The sequence below is a fragment of the Electrophorus electricus genome, chromosome 18, assembly GCF_013358815.1.
Source record: "Electrophorus electricus isolate fEleEle1 chromosome 18, fEleEle1.pri, whole genome shotgun sequence".
NCBI classification, from domain to species: Eukaryota; Metazoa; Chordata; class Actinopteri; order Gymnotiformes; family Gymnotidae; genus Electrophorus; species Electrophorus electricus.
In genome coordinates this window covers 10247955-10274344 of record NC_049552.1, presented here as the reverse complement: position 1 = coordinate 10274344, position 26390 = coordinate 10247955, and the positions used below count along the sequence as shown (strand labels likewise).

Below are 26390 nucleotides of genomic sequence, written 5' to 3'. Positions count from 1 at the left end.
ATGGTCGATGCTGAAAATGAAGTCCTTCCCCTGCCTCCAAGCTACAGGTTGGAGGATTTGTTCTTTGGCGACCAGACATGGCAAAACAATAACAAGTAAGTATTTTCCTCCAATCGTGAATTATTCTAATTATAAAAAACTTGGCATCACAGTCAAACAGCCAAATTTCAATTAAACTCTACGCATTGTAATTACCTTATCTTTTTAAACAGGGTTATAATAATAGTCACATTTAATAATAAATAAATGTATAATAGTACAGTTATAACAAACAAACAAAAAAAGAATCATTCTATTAATGCCTCAGACACTTGGCAGTGTAGAAAATAATATTTATAATATATATTGGTATATTAGTTTGTATGCTTTGATGGAAAAATTGAAAACAGCTGATAAATTTAATGATCTATTTCCTTGTATATGCACACACACACACACACACACACACACACACACACACACACACACACACATATATATATATATATATATATATATGAAAAAATAAAATTGGTTAGTCTAATATTGTGCGGTCATGGATTTCATGTTGCAATTGAGTTATATCAGGTCCAAGCAGCTATAGACCTTTTACCTTAATATTACCAGATAATGTTTCTATAAAGTGTGCTGGCAGAGTAGTGTAGTGTAGCTATCATTGTACTTCCCTCATCCTGCTGATATGATTAAATAGCTGTATATGGGTGACACTGGTTAGAGATCTATGCCCAGATCCTGTGTGAAGCCAGAACTTAGCTTGAATATAACCAATTACTGATGAGGGTTCCTGATGTTGTTGCTATAACCGCATCCATATGTGCCACAGCAATGGATATTTCAAATGTTACTCTACCCTCATTGCAGATTAAAATGAACTGTTGAAGTACCCTTTATTTAGTTCAAAGATATTTTAAACTAAATCAGCATTTTATGGTTATTTTCTGGAGTTGAGCATATCATCTGTTACAGTGGCTTGAACTATTTATATTACTGTCATATAGTCATTAATGCTTTAAACAGTTTTACTATAAGCAAACATTATCAGGCATAAGACAATGTCTTTGTGATCTGCTGGTGAATTTTGATTTTCCCTGTGTTTATTTCAGTTATTTAATACAATATTCACTGTGATTTCATGATTATTTACACCATTATTTCATGATTATTACTTCCATAGAGTTCAGGTTGAACTCTGTACCAATGAGAACACTTTAAAAGAAAGACTCAAGTTGTTCTTCATCAAAAATCAAAGATCAAGTAAGTCAAATGTAAACTGTACTATTATCTTGTCAAATAGTGCACCAAAGGTGTTCAATCACACTATTTTAGAATATCCATGATCATTTCTTATATAGGACTCACCTATTTATATTGATATATGAATATCACCATGGAATAATGCCTTTGTTTTGCTGATGTGACAGTGAAACAGTAAACAGATAAAACACAATTTTCTTTTTTCAGGTCTCAGAGTACAGTTGTTCCACTTCTCACTCAAGCTGTTAAGCTGCATTTTGTATATATATCGGGTGTTGGAAGACTCTGCCCAAGAATACACATGGTAAAGTAACCGAGAATGCATGGCCACATCAGAAGGCTGTTTCTTGTGTGGCTCTCCCAGGACCTGTTATGGGAGCCCATTTTTACCTGCCACATTTTAGTTTGAATGTCAAAGGTAAAAGTACTTACACAGAAAGATATCAGGCTCTGAGTGATTAATAATAGCTTCAGAATTCTGAGGGGAGCAGATGAGAAAATCTACTGCTCAATAACATCTTCTAATTGGTACAACAACCACTTCTTTCAAAGCTCTGATTTACATGAAAAGAAATCACTGATAATGACTTTTAGCTATTTAATGATGGAAGAGATGCTGTTTTAATTGTATGATATTCTAAGGAAGTACTCTGCAACTGCTTTGGCTTTATTATACAGAATCTAATTTATATTATACTAAACTGAACTGATGTTATTCATGGTCACCTCACAAAAAAGCAAAGGCATAGCTTCCTCTTACTGATATTTATCATAATGTCACATAACAAATGTCTTAATAATTGGTAATTATATTCAGACATGTTAGATGTTTAAGTATACTTCAGTAACTTTCCCTTAACTGTAAAAGGGAATATGTTGTTAACTAATAAAAATATAATAATGCATTTTATTTATAGCCACTTTTCAAGATACTTTACAAACACATGGTAAAAAAGCATCACAACAGGAATGTATCAATACATCAATGAATCAATCCAAGCAGCTGTATAAGTACAATAATACTTATAAGAATACTTATAACAAAAATAATTATAAGGAGGATAGTTACTATAATCAATATGGGATGTAATCAGGGCACAAGGATAGCAGTGCTGATATATGTAAAAAAGCGAGTAAACAAACAAACAAAATGATGGCAGACATTAAGTCACAAAGTCAAAAACTACTTCCATCACCATGGGGGTGTTGTGAGGAGTTTCAATTTAAAAGGGGAAGTTTTTTCACATTTGAGCCTATCTAAACACTTATAGGGTGAATGTCTAGGCACCTCACATAGTTTTATAGCAACTGCTCAAATAATTTGTTAAAACTTCTTAACGTTTTAATTCATTAAAACTTGGACCCATTAGGCTCCAATCAATTGCAGCATCTATATTACACGTATTGTACACAGACCTTGGCTGAAACAGACACCACTGCTCCTCCTAATGACTTCATCGACATTCTTGTTCATGAAAAGGCTTTCGAGAAGGCTAAAGGGTCTAATTGTTTCAACTGCCTTGGCATACTTGAAACATTCAAATATATTCATCCGCCAGAACAATAGTTGGAATAGGATGGATCTCGTAACTTTAATTGTTCAGTTTCCTTTCTTTGCCTCCTTTTCTCCCAGTTTGGCTCTTCACATTACAAGTTATATTGTTCAATTCCGATTTTTGTTAAGATCGGATTTGCCTGTTTTGACGATTCATATTAATGATTTTCATTGACCTGTATCTGTCTGTAATGTAAATGCATCTGTCTTCAAAAATGGCATGCATTGATACATTAATTCATTTTGGCATAAGTCACCTGCATCACCAGCAATGAAAACGTCATATTTGTGAGACAACTCCTTTTTGGTTTGTTTTTCAACCTCTCTAGTTACCCAGGGTCTTTGCCCCTGCTGGTGGCCCACTCACTTTTACCCTTTTTTTGAATTCATCTTGTGTCACCCTGTTACATTTACCAAAAATGCAACAGAGTGAGTTGCCCCGTTACATTTGCCAAATAGCTTCAGAGCTTTAGTCAAGAAGAACACTACCTCCAGATTGTAGCCCTGTTTCTTGCCATGTAAAAACAGTAGATTAAACTTTAGGTTTCAGACGGTCCTCCTGTAGTCCACTCTCTGAAAATGGTCATTATAGGCCCTTCAGCCATTTTTTTTAAAATTAGCTCTATACCTGTATTATTACCGCATTCAGGGTGCTGTATCGCTTGTAGCCATAATTTGCACAAGGCTCTGTTTTTAAGAAAATTAACATTTGTGCTGTCAATTAAGCATTTCCACAGGTCACAACAATGTACCTCATGTTGCTATTACAAAGCCCTAGTTCAAATTCTGGAAAAGAAAGCCACTCCCACACTTTCCCTCCCAAGTTGGCCTTACGAGAATCCCTGCCACCATGTTGAAGGGCATTCTGATAAGGTTCTCCTCATGAATTATCTGCTTGTTTCATCACACATTAAAAATTTTTTCTTCCCAACCATTTTCTCTCAGCGTCAAAAGTCACAACCTGGTGGGTATGGTCTCTCTCCTTCGTCTGAAGAACTCAACTCAATCTTTCCAAGCTGCTACCCACACAGTGTGACAGAGATGTTCCATATCTAAAGGATATGGTTAACTGCTCACTTCAGCCTTTTAAGACAACAGCCATGCAATTTGCTAGAATCTTTTCCCACCATCCCTGGGTTGATTTTCAAAGATCTTTTTCAATGGCAAATCAAGATTTTGTTTCAAATCACTATTACACTAAAATAAATAATTGTCACTGGCTGTTTATGATGCTATATTGTTCATTTGTTGAGCATTTCTGTGTATTTTGAGAACCATTGTTTTCCCATTTTTTTCTCCACAGCCTTGGCTGCACTTACCAAAATTACACCCTGTTCGGGATAGACTGGCAAGTGTTAACAAAAATTAAAAATGTTGATTGAATGTAATAAATGGGATAACCTGTACTGATGTAGTCTACCAGCATAATTAAAGCTTTTTTCTCTCTGATAGGGCTCCAATAATTTGGGTGAAACGTAATAGATACTTATGGGCCTTGCAGGTAAAAACCAAATGAACACAATTGTCATGTGCTGAGGTGGATATCATTCTGGAGGTGTAACCGTATTCTGCTGTTGGATGTTAAGCTCAGAAATGAAACATCCAGTATACATCTAAAATGCACAAATTGCCTTATAGTAAGGCAGGGAAAGAGACCGAGAGCAAAAGTTATTTTTCTGAATATGTTGTGTGTGAGACCTCTGATTGCATGTGTGGCCTCTGCAGGTTGTTGTTGCAGTCGTATGTCTGTGTGAGACAATTCTGCTAACCTACCTCAGTTACAAGGTAAGAAGCTCTGACTACGAGTGATGAAGAATGTTTTCCTTTTTTTTTTTTTACAACACAAGTTGCTACAAAGCAGATTTACAAATGTATGGGTCAAGGTCCCTAATGAACAAGCCAGAGGCAACAGTGGCAAGGAAAAACTCCCTGAGCAGAACTACGGAAGAAAGCTTGGGAGGTCCAAGACTCAAGAGGGAACCCATCCTTCATGGGGGACCCAGCTAATTAACAGTGCATACTTTATTACATGATCTTTAGTTCACATAGCCACATCAGTATAGATGTGGGAGATTCAGCAACTCCGGTGGATCTAGGGTGGGCGAGCAGTTTATGCATCCATTGCAGTATGTAGGGTGGCTGGATGGATATGGCAGCATCATTTCCTCTACTGGCAGCACTGGGACATTTTCTCCCATCATCTTAGATGCTTTGTCACTGATGAGCGGGTCTAGTCCAGTGTTAGCATTATCTCCATAACATGGAAATTAAACAGAAAGATGTCATTAGATTTGTAAAGACAAACAGTCAATATACAGGAGATGTGCCAGTAGTCAGCATTCTCCAACAGGGAGAGCCAGAGGGTGACCACAGTCCTGAGGGAACAGAGGGTGACCTCAGTCCTGTGGGACCAGAGGGTGATCACAGTCCTGTGGGACCAGAGGGTGACCTCAGTCCTGTGGGACCAGAGGGTGATCACAGTCCTGTGGGACCAGAGGGTGATCACAGTCCTGTGGGACCAGAGGGTGATCACAGTCCTGTGGGACCAGAGGGTGATCACAGTCCTGTGGGACCAGAGGGTGACCTCAGTCCTGTGGGACCAGAGGGTGATCACAGTCCTGAGGTCTCTCTGATATATTGCATGCCACCCACATCAATGTCAGAAACTTGAGTTATCACATGAAATGACTGGATGATAGCACCAATACATAAGATTACCAGAAAACTCCATGACCTGGCACCCCAGGGTCTGCACTTTGATATACAGGAAGTTACCCAAAATCTTGAGTAAATAAGTAAGATTTTAGCCTGCATTTAGAAATCAAGTCCCAATTTAAACCTGGAAGACGGTTCCATAACTGAGGGGCTTAACATGATAAAGCTCTTTCCTTGGCTGTAATCTTACAGGAGAACTAGGAGAAACCCTGCATATTGAGAATGCAAAAGGCGAGGCAGGTATACAGTGAGTTCACTCAGACACTGGTGGACCAGACACTGGTGGATTAGAACATATAATGCTTTCTACATCAACAAACCAATTCAAAATTGAACTGTGAAGCAGTGTAAAACTGAAAGAAAAGTAATAAAGTAATCAAACCTTCTAGCTCTTGTAAGGATGCTGGCTGCTGCATTTCATACAGTCAGAGTATCTTTAATAACCTTTTAGAGCATCCAATTAGAAGACCATTAAAATAATCCAATCTTAATTAGATAAAAGCATGGTCCAATTTCTATGAATCTGATAAGGAAAGTATATTTGTCAGGTTAGCAACATTTTGTAAATGGAAAAATGCAACAGGAACATTAGCAACATTACATATGTTAGTGTCAAATGAGAGATCAGAGTCAATAATAATGCCTAAGGTTTTTACAACAGTTTTGGGCCATCAAGATTTAATAGAATAGATAGATAATTTGCCTCTTGCAGTTTTGAGTCTTAGCAGTAGCATCTCAGTCTTCAGGAGAAAGTTATTTGCCATACAGTTTTTAAAATTGTATTATGTGTATGGGCATCAGGATTAGCAGTTATACATAACTGCGTATTGTATGCATAACAATGGAAGCTGATTCTTATGAATAATTAAACTGTGCCCAACTGTAGGATCTATAATGAGAATAATACGGGGCCCAGTACTGACCCTTATGGAACCCTTATGAAGAGATCTGATGCAGTGTTTGTGGTTTGTGTTAATGCTTTAGGTGTTGCTGCTAATGTACTGATTCACAAATAAGACTGTGTTGTGTATGAAAGAACAATCACTTTCCTAGTTTACATTTTCTCTGTCATCTTTCACTGATGTTTATACTACAGTTCTTTTAGGAAGCTCATCCAGGAGCAAAATATAAAATTATATCACTTATGATGCATGAAATAACCAGACAATAAAGTACTTAGAAGTTATTTTTTGAATCACACAGTGACCTTGGGACCATATTTAAACTCTCTCATGATGACTGCTTAATTTGTAATTTGCTTAATTTCTGCCTTCCTAACCCAGGGAAATCTATTGGAACGGATACTTAGAATAACATTTGTCCTGGAGATTATAAACACGGTGCCATTTCTGATAACGGTAAGTATAGATTGTGAGCTCAGTTTTTCAATGCATAATGACAGGGTTATAGCATATCAGGATTATTATATTGCATGTTCTTGCAGCATAGGTTATCTCTAGAAATTTGCAGTAAACACTGGGAACACATAAATTAATAGAGGAAATTGTTTATTTGTAGTTAGAGTTGGCCATGGAAGAGAACAGCAGCAGTGAAGAAATATTAAAGTACATACAATTTTATACTAAACTGAACAATAGGCTGAGACATAAGATATAAAGAACATTTGGGACAAGCTTCTACAGGTGCTAAAAGATTCCAAATAGTTCATGGTACTCTCAATGGTCAGTAATACATATTAGGGCAGATCTGGTCTAAATCACAACCGGGGAAATTTCTGTGTGTAACATTATTTTATGTATTTCCAGATTCTAAATTCTGTGAACAAACAAACAAAAAACAGCACATTTTGTAGTATTTTACAGTAATAGTTACTTCTTTACAGCATCCCACTGTGTCAGTGTTTTGGGGGTTAGTGATGATTAGGAATAAATGGGGATAACTGAGGAGTCTAAAAAGATCTTTCCCAACAGTGGAGCACATAGCAAAATGTAAGTTGTTTGAACATATATGTGAACTAGGGTGCCCTGGGATGCACTGGGATGCCTGTTTATTAGGAACATCTATCTAGTAGCATGTTGTGCCTTATTTGACCTATTGTCAAATTGTACTGAGCAGGACTTTGCAAGTGTTACTACCCTTCAGGTGTTATTTCTTGGCTCTTATTTTTTACCAAAATGTTCATTTTGCTGGAGGTGTGCTGAGCCTGTGGTTTTTCCTCTACCGGCAGCTTCTATATAGTCCCCTCCAGTACCTCTTCATCCCTGTGTTCCTCAACTGCTGGCTGGCCAAACATACACTGGAGAACATGATTGTGAGTGCTCTGATTTTGGACATGATGGATTATATACATAATAGGTGCAGATTATGCAATTACTAAACAGTACTATACTGTTTGTGTATTGTGTTAGAAGATTATTTGTTACAGTTTAATACAAATATATGGGACATATTTCCAAAATATTAAGATCATGAACATGAAGTTGTTAATAGAATGGTTTCATGACAAAGAAGGAATTTCACATATAGCATAATGTAAAAAATGTTGAACCTGTGCAATTGAGCAAAATAATTCACTTTCTGTACCTTCAGAATGACTTCCATCGTGCCATACAGAGGACGCAGTCAGCCATGTTCAACCAGGTCCTCATCCTGATCTCCACGCTCCTCTGCCTCATATTCACCTGGTGAGTTGCTCCTCTGCCTCCTATTCACCTCGTCAATCGCTCCTCTGCCTCATATTCACCTGGTGAGTGGTTGGTGAAGAGCATACATGTGTCCACACATACACTGACAGCCAGTGGTCACAGTACACGTCAAGTCCCCAGAGTCACATTAACACCCACAATGTAAACTTATGTCTGGATAGACAAAAATAACAACTGGACACAAATAAATAAACATGGCAATCTTTCAATAGTTTTTTTTTTCAACCTTTATGTATGTTCTATTTACAGGTTTTAAATACTGAAGAATCAGGATCACTTATTATTCATATTTACAGCATTTAGCTGACACTTTTGGGCAAGGTGATTTACAATTATGGTTGAACACAATCAAAAAGTAAGGGCCTTGTTTAGGGGCCAATATTTGCAACTTAGCAGTTGTGGGACTTAAACTGGCAACCTTTTGATTACTAATCAAGTAGTTTAACCACTGAGCTACCACTGCCCCTAAACTTGGCAACCACTAGCAGCTTTGACTTGGCTCTGTTTTAAATATGGCTTACAATTGTCAGCAATTATAAGATGCATAATAAACATTTTATTGTGTGTTCATTTCTGTATTATTTCAAAGCCTATTTTGATGTTGATAGTATCAGTAAGATAAATGGGCATTTGGTTTAAACTATCCTCAGTGTCACCAATTATGTTAATTCATTTTATTTGAGGATAATGATTCACATTTTCCATTTGAGCTTGAATTATTTTAGTTACATAATAGTAGGACATAGCTTTGGACATATACACTTATGTTTATATATGAGTTTCAACAATGCTAACTGGTCATATTTTTTAACCACAAATTTCATCAAAACTAGCTGAGTGGTCATTGCAGCTTTTATATGTGTTTGCTCTGGCTTTGCTATGTATACGAGGACTGTAATGATGTTTTAGTTGCCTCTGATTTCAGTGTAGATTCTGGCTAATGCTTTTGATCAATTACAGCAATATCACTCCTATTGAGTCTGTTTCCTGCTGCAAAAAGACAAACCCACCAAAGGTCTAGAAATAACCTGCCTGATTTGTTAAAACAGAGTGCTAGCAACAAGGTAACAAATGACTGACTTTGATGGTTCATGGAAACAGGACAAAGGACTCTTATTCCCTCAACCCCCCTCAGTAGGCTCATTTTAAAGGAGTCATTTTTTGTCTCACATTAACGACCTCTCTGTGATGTCAATGATGATCCCATTAGCCCACGCACTAATGGGAATCCTCATGCTTTTAATACTGGTGGCTTTTCTGTGGCTATTTCCTTGTTAACTGAGTGCCACTATGGGGAATGCAGCACCAACGGAGACACAATCATCTCCCTCATTTCTCGAGTACTCAGGGCCATTAACAGCCTAAGAGCTGTTACCATGATGTCATTTTATTGCATGGAATAAATGTTGCTGTAATATTACTGTCTCATAATGCCAATACCAAAATGGTGTTTTGAATTTTTTGGTTTGCTTTTTCTGAAGAATTGCCTATACAGTACGTCTGTTTGTTAGTCTATTAAATCTGCCTGTTCTCAAAAAGACAAGGTTCTACCACATAATAATAATTTTTAAAAATCTATTGAACATTAAAGAGCTGACACAAAAATCAACAAAGGTTTCTGAGACACTACATAATAAAGATTTTTGTAACTCTTGGAGTACAAGGTAGCTGGGATATTCAGTAGTGTGAAAAGCACACAGTTAGTGTTAATGAAAACTTATTCCAGCAGGTCTTTTCTTTTTCACATTAATTTTAGTTGCTTAGTCAGTTAGTACAATTGTTATAATTAGACAATTAATAAAATAGTAGTGCAATTTTAAAAAGTTCAGAAAAAGTTCCACACCCCCTGCCCTACAAAGCATTATGGGTTCTTTCCAATGCAGCATCTGTGGTATCCAGCACCTGGAGCGTGCTGGGCAGAATCTGAACTTATTTGACTCCATCTACTTCTGCATCGTGACATTTTCGACAGTGGGCTATGGAGATGTCTACCCCCAGATCTGGCCCTCCAAACTGCTTGTGGTCATCATGATATTCGTAGCCCTTGTGGTGCTTCCAGCCCAGGTGAGCTTCTCACTCCTTCCAGTATAGGATTCTATGTAAAAGTCCCACTGAGGAAGGATCCTACTTAGGTAAGAGTGCCTCTTTGTCTCTTCTGTTCCAAGGAATACTGTGGGCATAACTGAAATAACATACTAATATAGTTACATGATCCATATTCTATAAAATATCATAACCATGCTGTACTGCCTGATCCCACTAGTTTGAGCAGCTGGCCTACCTATGGATGGAACGTGAGAAGTCAGGAGGGAACTATAGCCGGCACCGAGCTGAGAAAGAGAAGCACGTGGTGCTATGTGTCAGCTCTCTCAAAATTGAACTGCTCATGGACTTCCTCAATGAGTTCTATGCCCACCCCAGGCTCCAGGTTGGTCAGTTGACTACAGGAGCTAGAATTTCAAAGTGGGGTAGAAAACAACACTTTTTTCACTGCATAGTCATCTGATTTGATGTTGTAAAATGCGAGGGAAGCCACCTTATTATGAAACAAGAATTTGCTTAAAGGTACTGGTGAAAATTGAAGTTATGATTTTTAATGGCAATTTGCACATTTGCCAATCATTTCATTTCTGTGATTACACACAATATGAATAATACAATTAAAAAATATTAGTATTTCTTAGTGCCATTTCCCCCCCTACATAATATATATAAAAGGCACTGTAATAAAATATGGTAATATATTGGGGAAGCTGGTTTTATTTCTTATATTCCATAAGTATATGAAAAGTGTTTTTAAGCTATTGTAAATCACTCAGCTAAAACATTTCTAAGTATACAATATATAATACTGATTACAGTATTTTATGTTGCCAAATAATTACATATACATTTTGTATTTTACATATGGGTACTTCTCAAGCAAATTTAAGTGGGTGAAAAAAAATATTAGATGCAGTGTCTATACTATATATGTTTATGTATTATTTAGGCTTTAAATTCCAGGTCTTCTAATAGTTTTTCATTTCTGTGGCTCAGGGACGATAATGCCCTCATTTAGGGATTTGCTGCCCCTAAGGGTTGGTTATAATCATGAATGTAGTCAACCCATCAAACCATCTAAAATGATGCACTCATTAGGCTATGACATGCCAGCAGTGCTGTGGTTTCCTCTACAGAAACCAGCAATTAGTGCCTCTCTCTTGCAGGACCACTACGTCATCATCCTATGCCCAACTGAGATGGACACTCAAGTGCGGCGGGTGCTCCGGATCCCCCTGTGGTCTCAGAGGGTCATCTACCTGCAAGGCTCTGCCCTCAAAGACCAAGACCTCTTCAGGTCCAAGTGAGTGTTTGGAGGACAGTCTGGCACTTCTGAAACATCTCAGAGTGAAAGAGGAATGGATTTTTGTAAATGTAAGAATGTCATAAAATATAGTGATTGTTCATTGAAGTTACTTTTTGCGGATTATCCATAAATTGGCATTCAGTAGAATTAGATTTTTTATTAAATAAATCAAGAGCTGTTAAATGGCTCTATGATGGTATTGGTCAGTTAGACTATTAGTGCATACTCAGAAAGTCCCATTTGACAACTTCAAAGTGGTGTAGGCTTTCAGTGAACATTATGACCACTCCAAAGAGTTTTAACATCTTATAATAACAGGGTAACGCGTGGTGGCCCGAGTGCAGCAGGGCGAGTGCAGGACGCACAGACTCCAACGACTGGGACGTACATTTATTTACATAAACGACAGCGGCACTCACACGTATTACAAACGATAAACATGAAACGATTGACATTAAACAAACACGATGAACACGCATGCGTTTTAACAATGACGAAAAGAACATTAACACTGTGCACACTTTGACACGGGTTTATATACATTTAGACAAACAAGGTGCGGGTGTGTGCAGGTGTGGTTACAAACAAAACAGCCCTCCCACTGCACGTGGTGGGCCAAACCACGTGACTCGGGGGAGGCGAGCGTTCCGTGAAAGACAGCAAAATTCCAGATATTTTTAATCCAGTTCTCAGTTCCTCCAGCCATTCCTAGATTTGTTCTGTACCTCCTGATGCAGATGATCCTGGTAATTAAGATGTGACAAAGCTCTTCAGTCCACGATGTATTGTGGAACAGGAACAGAGTAAATATGAGAAATTGTTGGGAGTCACTGTGGACTAGATTGAGAACTTGTTACACCATGTGAGTTTAAACAGGATGTTCTGCCCCCTGTACATTGTTTCATGAACTACAAGTGCTAGTGTGTGGTGTATTTCTTTTTTATTTTTCAAACCAATAATTGACATCATAAGCATGATTTATTTTATTTTCTAAAAAAGGATGTGCAATTTTTTTTTTACTTTTACAATTTTACTTGTATGATTTTTTTTTTCTTAAAAAGAATGTAAACACTCAATGGCTGTGTTTTGATGATTTAAGATTTTCATTTTCATTCATTGTAAATGTGTTACCAGGAGAAGTGGAAATTCTAGTTAATGCAGATTAAGCTCTTTGGTCAACAAGCTGTCTCTCACCCGGCCAGGTGAACTCTGGGCACCGGCACACAAGTCAGACAGAAAAACCAACCAGTGTTAAATTGTCTTTAGATTTGAAGTTGGCACCTCACGTGGGTTGTGCCTAATTGCAGAAAGTCAGTTTCTGAATTAAAGGCATATGGCACAACTTGCCCCTGTGACTTTAGAAGAAGGTGGGTGGGTGAAAAGGGGTTATTGCTGTTTTGAGTGGAGATTACTTTGTTGTTGTTGCTGTTAAATACATGCTGTTTCTCCTCTTGCAGGCTGGACAATGCTGAAGCATGCTTCATTCTGAGCAGTCGTTGCGAGGTCGACCGCACTGCAGCAGTAGGTGACCCAAAGACATGATGGGATTTTAGACAGAAACCTGAACGATGATAAACTCCTACTGCAACTTCCACTGCTGCCTTTTCTTTGTTAAGATAAGATCAAATCAGATCAAATCAGTTCTTATTGATCCCTAAATGGAAATTCAAGTTTGTCAGATAGTAGTATGTGAAAGGTATAAATTGCAGGGTCAATAATAAGTTACAATGAGCTGTCATTGTTAAGACTGTAGTTGTTAATACTGCGGTTTGTTTCCTTATAGGAATTTGAATCAAGACTGTATATAAAAAAATGAAGGTGACGCATGGTGCTTCACTTTTCAACATGCATTATTTTGTCTTTCTTGTCCTTGCAAATAGCATTTTGCAGGCATGCAGATATGTAACGTTTGTGAAGAGTTGCTCCTCTACAATGTGAAAACAACACTCTGCCCCTGATACCAAAATGGATTAATAACTGACCTGATTTCATTTGCGATTTTACATTTACAACAAACTGGTTTCTGGTTTTGGGTTGCAGGGTCAGCAGTTGAAGCCTAAGACAGTTCCTCTTTAAAATTTTACTCCACTTTGGTCATATGGACCATGTTTGTTTATTGTTTTGTTACTTGCCATCTTGCACACTCTTGGCCTGGGTCTGCTAATTGTTGCTTTTTATATAATCTTTAAACCTTTCCAAGATGTTATTGGATACTGTAAAACATTTACACATTACGCAATTACACATTTGTGAATGGAAACAAATGTTGCAGTACTAGTGCCACTGAATGAAATTAAATGACAGTATGACATTGTTGTCATACAGCTAAAGCTCAAAGCTTCACTTATTCATATGCAATATAGATGATTCAAATGTTCTACAAGGAAACAAATTAATGCGTTTTTTCAAAGGCAGCTTAAGTAGCTCAACAGTCACTTGCCACAAAACCTTGTTAATTTAAGGGGGTGGTTTATGTTATGACCTTTTACACCACTTCAAAGCAAACAGCTGTTTAATTATATTGATATTTTGGGTTCTGAAGAAAGATGTGCAGACTGGTAAATGTGAAACTGGTTTGTGTTTTTAGGACCACCAGACCATTCTGCGGGCCTGGGCAGTGAATGACTTCGCCCCGAATTGCCCGCTTTATGTCCAAATCCTAAAACCGGAGAACAAATTTCATGTGAAATTTGCAGGTAGCAAATTTATTTCAGATCACAATCGCTACTTATGACTTACTAATGTTTTTACAGTCATTAGAATGGTGGTTCATAATGGTATCTTACTTTTGCTCTGCCCCAGATCACGTGGTTTGTGAAGAGGAGTTTAAGTATGCCATGCTGGCACTAAACTGTATCTGCCCTGCAAGCTCTACCCTAATCACACTTCTAGTGCACACTTCAGAGGGCCTGTGGGTATAAGATCCCCAACACTGCCTCTTAAAAAACATACTGTGCCACCTGACAGAGCATTGGGCCAATCACATTCAAATTTCAACTGAACAATTATTCTAATGGTGTGAGCACTATCAAAGCGTTCATGTTATCAATACTATTAGAATCATGTGAACTTATGCTCTATGTCATCTTAATCACACATTCATTCACAAATGAAAAGCTATGAAACATTGTCCATGTTATATATTGCATGTGCACGTACTGTTCTGACATTGCTAGGAAACTGAATTAAATGCAATCATTGTTAGTTTATATGCAGTTATACTATTTATTGATTATTGAGGAAACAAACTATTCCAAATTAGTACCTGTTGGTGAAAAATTCTCATATTTACCTTAGCAAAAAAAGGTTAAAATAAGAAAATTCTCACAGGAAGAGTTCATAGTTCTGAAACATGTGTTCCAGGAAGAAAAGACTATGTTTTGCCATTTTCTCAGGGAAGGCCAGGAGTCTCCAGAGCAGTGGCACAGAATTTATGGGAAGTGTTCAGGCAATGAAGTGTACAACATTGTCCTGAAAGACAGTGTCTTCTTCTCTGAGTATGAGGGCAAGAGCTTCACTTACGCCTCCTTCCATACACAGAAAAAGTAAGTAGGGGAAAACAAGGTGCAAAGAAGCTAATACATAATGTTATGCTGGCAGAGAACATTAAAATTACTTCTGCTCTACTCAGTAGTCCTTTACTTATTCAGTTCTTTTTAATTCATAGTTTTTGTCCTGTGTTAAATGTGAATCAATTTCCAAATGTTATTTTGGTGAGCAAATTAGGATGTTTTGATAGACATGATACTACTGAGTAGTATGTTCATATATGTTCAAAGATTTCAGCAGTAAGATCAATATTTATATGTTTTTAAAAACTTTACATAAATCTGACAGATACACATAGATCCACTATCAAACAAACCTGTCTATGGCACTCAAAAATAAGCAGTACATGGTGCATGCAGTAGAAAATGCTAACTGTCTGTCTGAAACCAGGCTGCTTTCTCTTTACCAGATATGGTGTTTGTCTTATTGGAATAAGGCGCAAAGAGAGCAAGAGCATCCTCCTCAACCCTGGACGCCAGTACATTATGAATGGCTCAGACATGTGCTTCTTCATCAACCTCACCAAAGAAGAGAACTCAACATTCAAATCTAAGGGAGAGCACTGCAAAAGAAGCTTTAGAATACGCCTTCCAGTCCAAAGCATTGTGGCTAGCATGGGTCAGGCAGATTCCTCTAGTGTTTAGCTAGTGGTTGGGTGCCATATCTACACATGTGCTGTTATTGCAGGGCTTCAGATGTAGTTATACAGTGCATCTGGAAAGTATTCACAGCGATTCACTTTTTCCACATTTTGTTATGTTACAACCTTATTCCAAAATGGATTATATTCATTTTCCCCCCTCAAAATTCTGCACAGAATACACCATAAGGACAAAGTGAAAAAAATTTGTATGGAATTTTTGCAAATGTATTAAAATAAAAATCACAAAAAATCACATGTACATAAGTATTTACAGCCTTCGCCATGACACTCAAAATTGAGCTCAGGTGCATCCTGTTTCCACTGATCAGCCTTCAGTTGTTTTGACAACTTGATTGGAGTCCACCTGTGGTAAATCCAGTTGATTGGACATGATTTGGAAAAGCACACACCTGTTTATATAGTCCCATAGTTGACAGTATATGTCAGAGCATAAACCAAGCCATGAAGTCCAAGGACTTGACTGTGGACCTCTGAGACAGGATTGTATCGAGGCACAGATTGGGGGAAGGTTACAGAAAAATTTCTGCCACATTGAAAGTCCCAATGAGCACAGTGGCCTCCATCGTCCTTAAATGGAATAAATTTGGAACCACCAGGACTCTTCCTAGAGCTGGCCGCCCGGCCAATCTGAGTGATTGGGGTAGAAGGGCCTTAGTCAGGGAGGTGACCAAGAACCCAAGGCTCACTATGACAGAGCGTCAGTGTTGCTCTGTGGAGAGAGGAGAACCTTCGAGAAGCACAACCATTTCTGCAGCACTCCACCCATTAGGCCTGTATGGTAGAGTGGCCAGATGGAGGCCACTCCTCAATTAAAGGCATAAGACAGCCCACTTGGAGTTTGCAAAAAGGCACCTGAAGGACTCTCAGACCATGAGAAAAAAAATTCTCTGGTCTGATGAAACAAAATTGAACTCTGTGGCTTGAATGCCAAGCGTCATGTCTGGAGAAAACCAGGCACCGCTCATCACCTGGCCAATACCATCCCTACAGTGAAGCATGATGGTGGCAGCATCATGCTGTGGGGTTGTTTTCCGGCAGCAGGAACTGGGAGACTAGTTAAGGTCGTGGGAATGATGAATGCAGCAATGTACAGAGACATCCTTGAAGAAAACCTGCTCCAGAGCGCTCTGGACCTCAGACTAGGGCAAAGGTTCATCTTCCAACAGGACAACGACCCTAAGCACACAGCTAAGATAATAAAGGAGTGGTTTTTTGACAACTCTGTGAATGTTCTTGAGTGGCCCAGCCAGAGCCCAGACTTGAACCTGATTAAACATCTCTGGAGAGATCTGAAAATAGCTGTGCCCTAATGCTCCCCATCCAACGTGATGGAGCTTGAGAGGTTCTGCAAAGAAGAATGGGAGAAACTGCCCAAAAATAGGTATGCCAAGCTTGTAGCATCATACTCAAAAAGATTTGAGGCTGTAGTTGCTGCCAAAGGTGCTTCAACAAAGAATTGAACAAAGGCTGTGAATACTTATGTACATGTGATTTCAAATTTTTTTTTTTGATAAATTTGCAAAAAACTTTTTTCAATTTTTCATTATAGGGTATTGTGTGTAGAGTTGAGGAAAAAAAGTGAATTTAATCCATTTTTGAATAAGGCTGTAACATAACAAAATGTGGAAAAAGTGAAGCGTTGTGAATACTTTCCGGATGCACTGTAAGTACTGGGCTTGTACTGATAAAATAAAGTGTCAAATCAGGTGGCAGCAAGACAAATCACACGTACATGCAGGAGTATTCTAAATACTGTGCACTCTCAAAGAGAATACTGTATGAATTTTTTGTGAAATGACTGAAGAAAAGGTTGTGCTGAAGAAAGAAGTACAACATCCAATTGCACATCCTCTGAAAGCCATCAATATACAAAGACCATGTGTCCTTCAACGCTTTTTTGAACTCTGGCTCATATGTTTTGTGTGTTTTCATAGGAACTGCCATAGATCTGCAGGACATGAGCAGCAGACCCAGCAGAAGTGCCAGCCTCTGCGTGCCAAATGAATCCACCAACTCTGACAGTAGGAGACCGAGCATCGCCCCTGTCCTGGAAGTGCCTACCTTCCCCCATCTCCAAGCCTGTGATCTTTCAAGTGAGCTGCCCAGAGACAAATCCACAAAGTCCTGGGAGGGTCAATTCAGTGATGGGTATGGTTCCATTTTTTTCTGGGAGAAATAAAATGCTTATTACATTACTGAAGAACACAGGTTTGGGGCATGTGACATGACAGTGAAGAGACATTGTCTGCTTTCTTTGTTTGTGACAGATGCATCATAGGGTATCCCCCAAATTTACCCTACATTGGAAGCTCACAGACACTTTGCCATTTGTTGAAAGAGAAATTGCCTTATTGCTGCCTGCAACTGGACAAGGTATATTACTGGGGGATGTGGACATTTTGCTTTTAACAACTGTATGTTCTGGAAGACTGTTTAGGCCTGTCACTGGATGATATTTATCAACAGCATGTTGATGTGCAATACCTCCAGGCATCTAGGAAAACCAAAATGCAAATAAACTTACATTTAGCAAGTGGTGATAATTATAGTCTTTAAATCAGTCTGTTATGTTTCATTTCACAATTGTTGCTGTTTTACGGTCAGGGCTGCCTGCACAACCAATGTGAGGATGCCAAGGCATACAACTTCAGGAACAGGCCAATCATCGTGTCGGCGGAGACAGCAGGCAACGGCTTATACAACTTTATTGTGCCTCTGAGAGCCTCATACAGACCCAAAGAGGAGCTGAACCCCATCGTGCTGCTTCTAGACAACCCGTAAATTCCTCATCCCCCTCCCAATTCCATTCAGTTCTATTAGCTCTGCCTTCCTTCACTGCCCTGTGCTATTGCCTTACTGTTTTAATATGCATTCTGTCAAATAGTCTCCATAGTATCAAATGATTTATCATTTTTACATTTTCTAGTTTGTGCACCCGCTAGTGTCAAGTTAACTCTATTGCAGTACATCTGTGTCCGACTGGACATCAGTGAACCGTGTCCTGCTTCTGAGCTAAGTCCACTTCTGTGGACTTAATGGGATGCTGAAGATCTTCATGTATAAAATGGTACCTGGTTTCTTCTAGGCCTGATCCACAATTTCTTGAGACCATCTGCTGGTTCCCAATGGTTTATTGCATGGTTGGATCAATGGATAAGTATGAAACAAAATATTTTTGTGAATGTTATTAGTGCAAGAGCACTAAGTCTAGCTTTATAGTTAATTTACACTTGATAGTGCAATCTTTAACATTTTCTAAAGATTAAGGTAAATGATTTCCTCTTCAAATTATCAGCATTGAATGATTTCATACTGCAATTCATTCACAAATAATTCACACTGTATTTATTTCCTGACTGATCATTTGTAACAACTTATTTTCCAGAGTCATAATTTCAGTACTTTATTTGTGCCTACAAATTCAAATGATACTGTACAACTTGTTTGTAGTTGCCATTTTGTTCTGTGTCTAAATGCTTGTCTGACATTTTCTTGCCAGTCTGGATGACCTGCTGCGCTGCGGTGTCTCTTTTGCGGCCAATATGGTGGTGGTGGATAAGGAGAGCACGATGTGTGCTGAGGAGGATTACATGGCCGACGCCAAAACCATCGTCAACGTTCAAACACTCTTCAGGTTAGAGACCATTTTCCTTGTCCTGGGGAGAATTTCAAAGGCTCCAGAAATGTAACTGTACAAAAATCTCAAAGATCATGACAGCTTAATCCTCTGGTATTTACCATGCCAAAAGCAGAAATGTTATGATCAAGAGGGCAAACATAATTTTTCTTCTCTCAGAATTATTAACTGTTTCTTATTATAATGAAAATTAAAGTAAATCAAAGTATATCAGGCAAATGTCAGGCAAAATAATATCCTTTATGCCTTCAACAATCCTGCAAACCTTGTATATGTCATTTGGGCAAAGCCCAACCATTTTGCATGTCAGCTATGTAACAATAAAAAGTTAATGCCATGCTTGTGCATGCCACCCAGGGGTAACCTATCCAGATGATCATTGAAGGACCCAGGACAGACCCCTGCTGAACCCCATACAAAATGAAGAATCAGTTTTGTTTACATTAACAAAATGATGATAATCTGTCAGATATGACATGGTATAGGTAAAAGCCAGGCCACTAATGCCAGCAAGACTTTCAAACTTTCAAAGAGAATATATGATCTACTGTTTCAAATGCTGCACTAAGATCTAGTGGTACAAGAAGAGACTAATGTGACTATTGTCTTTTAGGCAGTAATAAATCATTTATGACTTTAACAAAGTATCTATTATATTATGAGATTTCATTGTCTAAATAAGTATAGAAAGTTCATCAGGTTTACTTTTGTTAACACTAAATGCTGAATTTCAATACACTGATCAAATTATTTATATTTTTATTATCTATGACAACTCAACAGCTTTTTGGGTTTTGCTAGAAAAAGCTACATAATTAGGGGCTTTACTGAAGGTGAACTGCAGATGGCAGTGTTACCTTTAGACGGGCTTCATTTCCTTCCTTTAATCATGAGAAAGGCCAGTGCCAGAACAACCTTCCCCTTTTGGAAATGCAGTTCATAGGTCATGCTCTCACTTCTAAATTTCTTTCTTAACTGTGTCCTCAAATGAATTTTGATGCCCATGTCAGGTTGTTCAAGGTTTTTGATGCCCTTGTTCAAGGTTGTAGTCATTACATGGGTTCACCTGGATTCCATCACATATGTTTCAGACACCTCTATATAACTATTGCTTTGATCACCATCTGTTTCCAGCTTAATTCAACTAGTAATTTGTGATTTGTTGATTCTAAACACAACATACTGTAACATTAGAGTGCAGAGACTTGTGTCTTCTGTCTTCATGTGAATTGAGGAATTTGATGCCTGTAGTTCTGGCTAAATCCTAGATATGCCACATGGGGAATCCAAAATCATTCATGATACAATCTCTACATTGGCAAACCTGTTGTTTGTATATGCACCTATTATGTGAAAGAAACTCCTGAATGAAGGTTCTGTCCATGATGCTGTCTCTCAGTCTCTCTCTGTGTATACATTATCTTGGAATTTATGACTGCAGGTTATTCTCAGGCCTCAGCATTATCACAGAGCTCACCCATCCAGCCAATATGAGATTCATGCAGTTCAGAGCAAAAGACTGTTACTCTCTGGCCCTCTCTAAATTGGAAAAGGTAAGAAATTTCTGAGGATCCTTTTATTTTCTATCAGCAACATTTATGTTAAAAAATACATTTTGCAAGACTAAAAAAATAACACGCACACAAAATCCCTGGATGGAAAACTCAACATGGTGCAAGAAGATACGGAAAAATGATGGGAAAAACTTGTGCAACATGTTACAGATGGATAGGGTGCAAGATGTGAGGTGGCATAACCCTTCATGAGCTGGATCAGGTGTGCTCAAGCAGGGAAAGCATAACGTTATGTAGGCCAGGGGTGCTCCAGGGGGCTGGATTTGGAATACAAAGGAAATGGCATAATTAATGGAAGGGATTCAACTGTTAAGGAAGCACATTATTTGGTTTATGCAAATACAAATTATGAACATCCCTGGATTTACCACATCCTTAGCCATACGTCCTTGGCCTTTCTTCAACTTATGACGTCCCAACATCATAAGTAAAAGCAATTCTAGGCACTGGACACTTAAAACATGAGTTTTATTTTTCATTCTCCTAGCTATTTGTCAGGCATTAGTGTTTGACTCTAATGGACATCTGGGATAAGGCAGTGAATTGTGATTGTGTAACCAGAGTATCATGGAAGTTCACTATTTCTGATGCAGCCGAGTTACCTCCATACGTCACCAGTTTGATTTTCTTCTTTTGTCCCTTGTCTGTTGCTCTCTGGAACAGAAGGAGAAAAGGAAGGGCTCCAACTTGGCCTTCATGTTTCGTCTGCCATTTGCGGCTGGAAGGGTATTTAGCATCGGCATGCTAGACACTCTCCTCTACCAGGTAACTTGGCCTTAGCCACTAAAACTAATAAGAGCCATTTCAGACCAATTCATTTTAAAGAATTGGATATATACATTATTTTAGACAGCTTGTAGCTTGACTAGAGGCTGAAGTGACCAGCATCTATCTTCCCCATGGATAGAGCTTTTTCTGACATCATTTGTTCTGAATCTGTTTCTTGGGAACACTGTAGCCAGTCAACAAACATGTATTTCAGCTCCAAATACATCATCATAGGTTTGATCTTGTGTCTCATGTGTCAATAAATATATTGGAGTAAAAATAATATAGTAAATAATATTGATATGTTTTGTGAATCCTGTTTCACTAGTTCATATTATGCAACCAATTACCAGACTATTTGTCTAAACAAATAACTAACCCAAGGCATCACATCATGTTGCAGTCTTTTGTGAAGGACTATGTGATAACCATCACCAGACTGTTGCTTGGTCTTGACACAACGCCAGGATCTGGCTTCTTATGCTCAGTAAGTCTTGCCTGTTACTGTTATCTATTACTTGCTCATTGCAGTACATGCAATTTTTCTCTCATGTTTGATGTGGCACTTTAAATTATCTGAATTGAGTTGATCTTAACGTGAATTACAGATGAGGATCTCTGAGGAGGATCTGTGGATACGGACATATGGCAGACTGTACCAAAAGCTTTGCTCCACAGTGGGGGACATTCCTATCGGTATCTACAGGACCAAGTTGCAGATGGCTGAACAACTTGAGGTTTACTTACCCGTATTTACATGCTACATCTGTGCTTCTTCTTGCTCTTAAATGGTTTAACATTCGGGTCAACAGTACTGAAATGAGTTCCTAGTTACCCATGATCAGATTCCATTAGTAGGTATGGAGTAATATAGAATGGATGGACTGTAGGTGTATTCGTGCCCAGAGGGAGGTGGTAGGAAGCTGTATGTTTACATAACACTGGCAGATTTAGTAAGATGTCCACCATTTTAGGAAAATATGAATGATCCTGCAAAACACCATTCATTAATTTAGGAATACTGGTCAGATTAAACTGTCATGACTGAACTGTGTCTATCATTTAGTAAACATTTATGATAACTGAAATCATAATTGTAATTATACACAGGATAAAATGTCAAAAATCCTATGCCAAACCGTTAGTTTCACCTGGGTCCAAGCCCACGTGCTTCATACTAGAAACTACAGTATCACAAGCTCATCGCAAGGGTCTTGGGGTAGGCACCTTCTTTCATCTGTGCTTTGCTGAATTAAACCCATGACACCTCCTGAAGGCACAAAAGTGAGGTCTGGTGTCCCAGATCCACCCGCCTCCAAGCACACTTTTAAACCCACCGCATACAAGACTACTTTAGACATAAACCTACACTGGCCTCCCTGGTGATTAAGGCCATACTCAGCCATAATGTCACCATAAATGTCACTCAGTGCCACCAGTTCAATATGGGCTTTACCCACTACAAAAAGAACAAATGCAGGGTTCCCTTCCTGTGTTTACCCACTGTGATGTCCCCGCATAGATAATCCACGTTGGCCTCCCCAATGACTAAGGCTGTACTATTAACGGTGCCCACTAATGCATCCTTGTTGCCAGTTCTATATGGATTTCACCCATCATGCCACCAAACATTCCCCATCACAGCAGATTCCTACTGACCTCCCTGGTAACAAAGGCCATACCCAATTTCATAGCTTATCCAGGGCTGCACTGACTTTTGATGGTTACAGAAGCAAGGCAAAAGAACTGTATAAGGATCTTTGAGAAACAGTAGTTCAACTTAATAAATCAAGAAAAAGATATAAAAAAAATATCCAAAGATTTGACAGTGCCATTGAGTACTGTTCAAACACTGATCAACAACTGGAAAATCCAGTTTTCCGTGGCTATTAATACCAAGCCACAATAGGTAGACCAAGAAATTTCACACATAACTGTCAGGAATATATATCTAGTAATATATGTTCAGGAATGTATATTCAGTATTTCCTTGTTTTTAAACTGCAGCCAAGTTGCATATACAGTGTTTGTTCTTTCAGTTTTTCATTCCGTTAGCCTCCATTGTTTCAAATGTGCATAACAATGACCGACTCATTAGCTCTTGTCTCCAGCCCTCTTACTCCCAGCTATCAGTGAACACTGGCCCCGAGGATGCAAGAAGGCCTCTCCACTCCCCCTCGTCAGACAGCAGGCATAGGAAGGGTGTGCAGTGGGCACGGCGCCTTAGCCACGTGGGCCCCTGGCACGCTGGCCACAGTGGGGAAAGAGCTGGACAGCGGGGACCCAGCCCAGTGCGACAGCCATGCTCTGAGTTGCAGGAACTGGACCAACTGGTCAAGAAGCGAATGCAGAACCTGGGACTCGTTGCCACCATCAACAATGAGCCCCAGGAGGATGATGGCCCAATGATGAAACATGAGCAAAGTGCTGACTCACAGTTTGCTCTCAATTTAGATGAGATGAATGGTAATCACAATAGCCACTCGTACGTCTTAATCAACCCACCACCAGACACAAGACTGGAGGTCCATGACATTGTGTAAGTGTGCCACTGATGGCCCAGTGTTCAGCACAAGTCTCTCACACACACATAGAGGCTTTAAAATGTACTGACAGTTTATATTAATAAAGTGAAAACATAAGTAATTGCACAGTACTTTGCTAATTAACAATTTTCCAGCAAACCTGTTTAAAAAATGGAGCCTTAGTAAGTGTTTATTGTGTCTTGTGTATGTTTTTTAAAAACTGTTTACCATTTCAGATACATCATTCGTGAGAGTCCACTTTTGTTTGTGTCAAAGGACGTGGACAGCCGGAAGAGCAGCGCAGGGAAAAGATCGTGTGAACAGCAGGAAGTGTAGCATCAGGAATAGGTCATGTGGACAGCAGGAAGGGCAGTACAGAGAACAGTTCGTATGGAGGGATTTTCCGTGGCCATGGAGCCAGATTCGATCACCAGATTGTACAAGTTAACCTTATTAAATAATTCTACCTGCTGCATTAAGAAAATGCAGGAGAATGGACTTAACATCCCGTTTCCAAATGTTGCCAGCTTTCTGATGCAGAGCCAGATGGTGGTTTTCAGGATATAGAAGTCATTGACATTGATAGTTTTGAAAAATGCTTGCATGGAAATCTCAGTATTTTAACACTAACAGTAGCCTGCCATTGGATATATTATGTCAACAGTTTGAGCTACAGGTCCATCCAGAGTGTAATGGTTTATACAAATTCAGTTGCGTTTTGCTTGCCCAGCTTATAAATGACCTCTGTCTAAAACGTTCTCTTTCTCTGGAAATATTGTGTACTCTTACTACAGTACACAGTTACACAATACACTGTAGTTACTCACATCTTCAACTGATTTTTCATTTGTTTCTATTAATGTATTTTCTCATTTTAATATTGATTCATTCAGCTTGAGAGTATTCTGAACTGTGATGCAGTAGAGTCTTAGAGTTAGAATGAGGAATGGACCATAGTGCATAAGTATTAAACCCTTCCACCTCTGTCTTAGATGCTATGACAGCCACTCATGTTGTTCAGGAAATGGACAGGTGGTAGGACAGAGATAAGTAGACTGACAAAATTGCCTTAACATTACAAAGCAGTTCCCCAACCCCTGTGTCCTTGTCTTGGTGAGTTTCCTTGCTTTGATTGATTACTTGTGACATGGTTACTCACTTAAGGCCTAATGTTGCATGTTATGGATCTCTTCTGAACTTGTAAATATCACTAAATATCATTAGCCATATCTGTCTTCTCCATATAATCCTGTATTTATTACCTGTAACATGGCATTATCAATATGCTACAAGATATATAAATTTGATATATAACCATATTATTTACACAAACATTTTATTGTAGCTAGCTTTCTATAACTGTTTTAGCACTATAGTGAACTTATGGCCCCTCCTCCCGAACGTCTCCTCGTGTGCATGTGTGTTTGTCACTGTCGTCCTGACCTCCATAAGTCCACAACAGGGGAGGATGCCACTGGACTATTTTTGGGGGGCCCTGGGTATGGTCCGGGGTCGGACTCCGCGGAGTCCTACAGACCCCTGCCAGACAACAAGGATCGGCACTCGGAAGTGAACTCCGCTGGGTCCTACGACCCCTACATGGACTACTACGAGGATTACGCAGATTATGGCGATAGAGGGGAGTGCAGCGATGTATGTGGAGGTGGAGGAGGTCCTTTATACCCTCCCACTCCCAGTGACGTTCAGTCTGCCATCTCCAAGAAAGACGAAAAAAAAAAAGAAAAGAGGAAACGTATTTGGCGAAGTATATAGCATGTTGCTACTGTTCATGCTGACCTGAATCTGGTTCGATTTAGTTAGATTTACATTCATGCAGATGGATGCTGCAAATGTGATGCAGTCAACTAGACTAAATCTTTCCTGAAAAACATGACTCAGCTCAGCCAGTTACTTGTGTTCCTACTTGCTGATACAGTGAAAATGTTACTGTTGATCAATAGAGTGCTATATTGAGCAATGTTCCTATTGATCAGTATAGTGATGCAACTGTAGACAATAGTATTTCCCATTCAATAGACACAAAGCTCCTGCCACTTCTGTCTAGCTTGTTCTAAACACCCAGATAGCTCAGTTTTCAGAACCAAATTAGAAAGGAGAGATGTTACTTGTAACC

General features: G+C 38.9%; 1 protein-coding gene across 1 annotated transcript; it reads left to right on the top strand.

Annotated features, from left to right (window-relative positions):
- Nucleotides 1-26029, top strand: kcnt2 (potassium channel, subfamily T, member 2). Its single transcript, XM_027030993.2, has 29 exons — nucleotides 1-95; nucleotides 1175-1254; nucleotides 1462-1558; nucleotides 4262-4310; nucleotides 4535-4594; nucleotides 6808-6882; nucleotides 7713-7796; nucleotides 8075-8169; nucleotides 10074-10254; nucleotides 10454-10618; nucleotides 11400-11536; nucleotides 12997-13060; nucleotides 14127-14235; nucleotides 14342-14450; nucleotides 14935-15084; nucleotides 15498-15706; nucleotides 17687-17873; nucleotides 17984-18125; nucleotides 18357-18529; nucleotides 18838-18909; nucleotides 19252-19386; nucleotides 20831-20942; nucleotides 21627-21728; nucleotides 22135-22218; nucleotides 22340-22468; nucleotides 23843-24094; nucleotides 24170-24270; nucleotides 24493-24586; nucleotides 25709-26029. The coding sequence occupies exons 1-29, from the start codon at nucleotides 1-3 to the stop codon at nucleotides 26027-26029; spliced, it is 3663 nt and encodes a 1220-aa protein (XP_026886794.2).
- The last annotated feature ends 361 nt before the right edge of the window (nucleotides 26030-26390 follow it).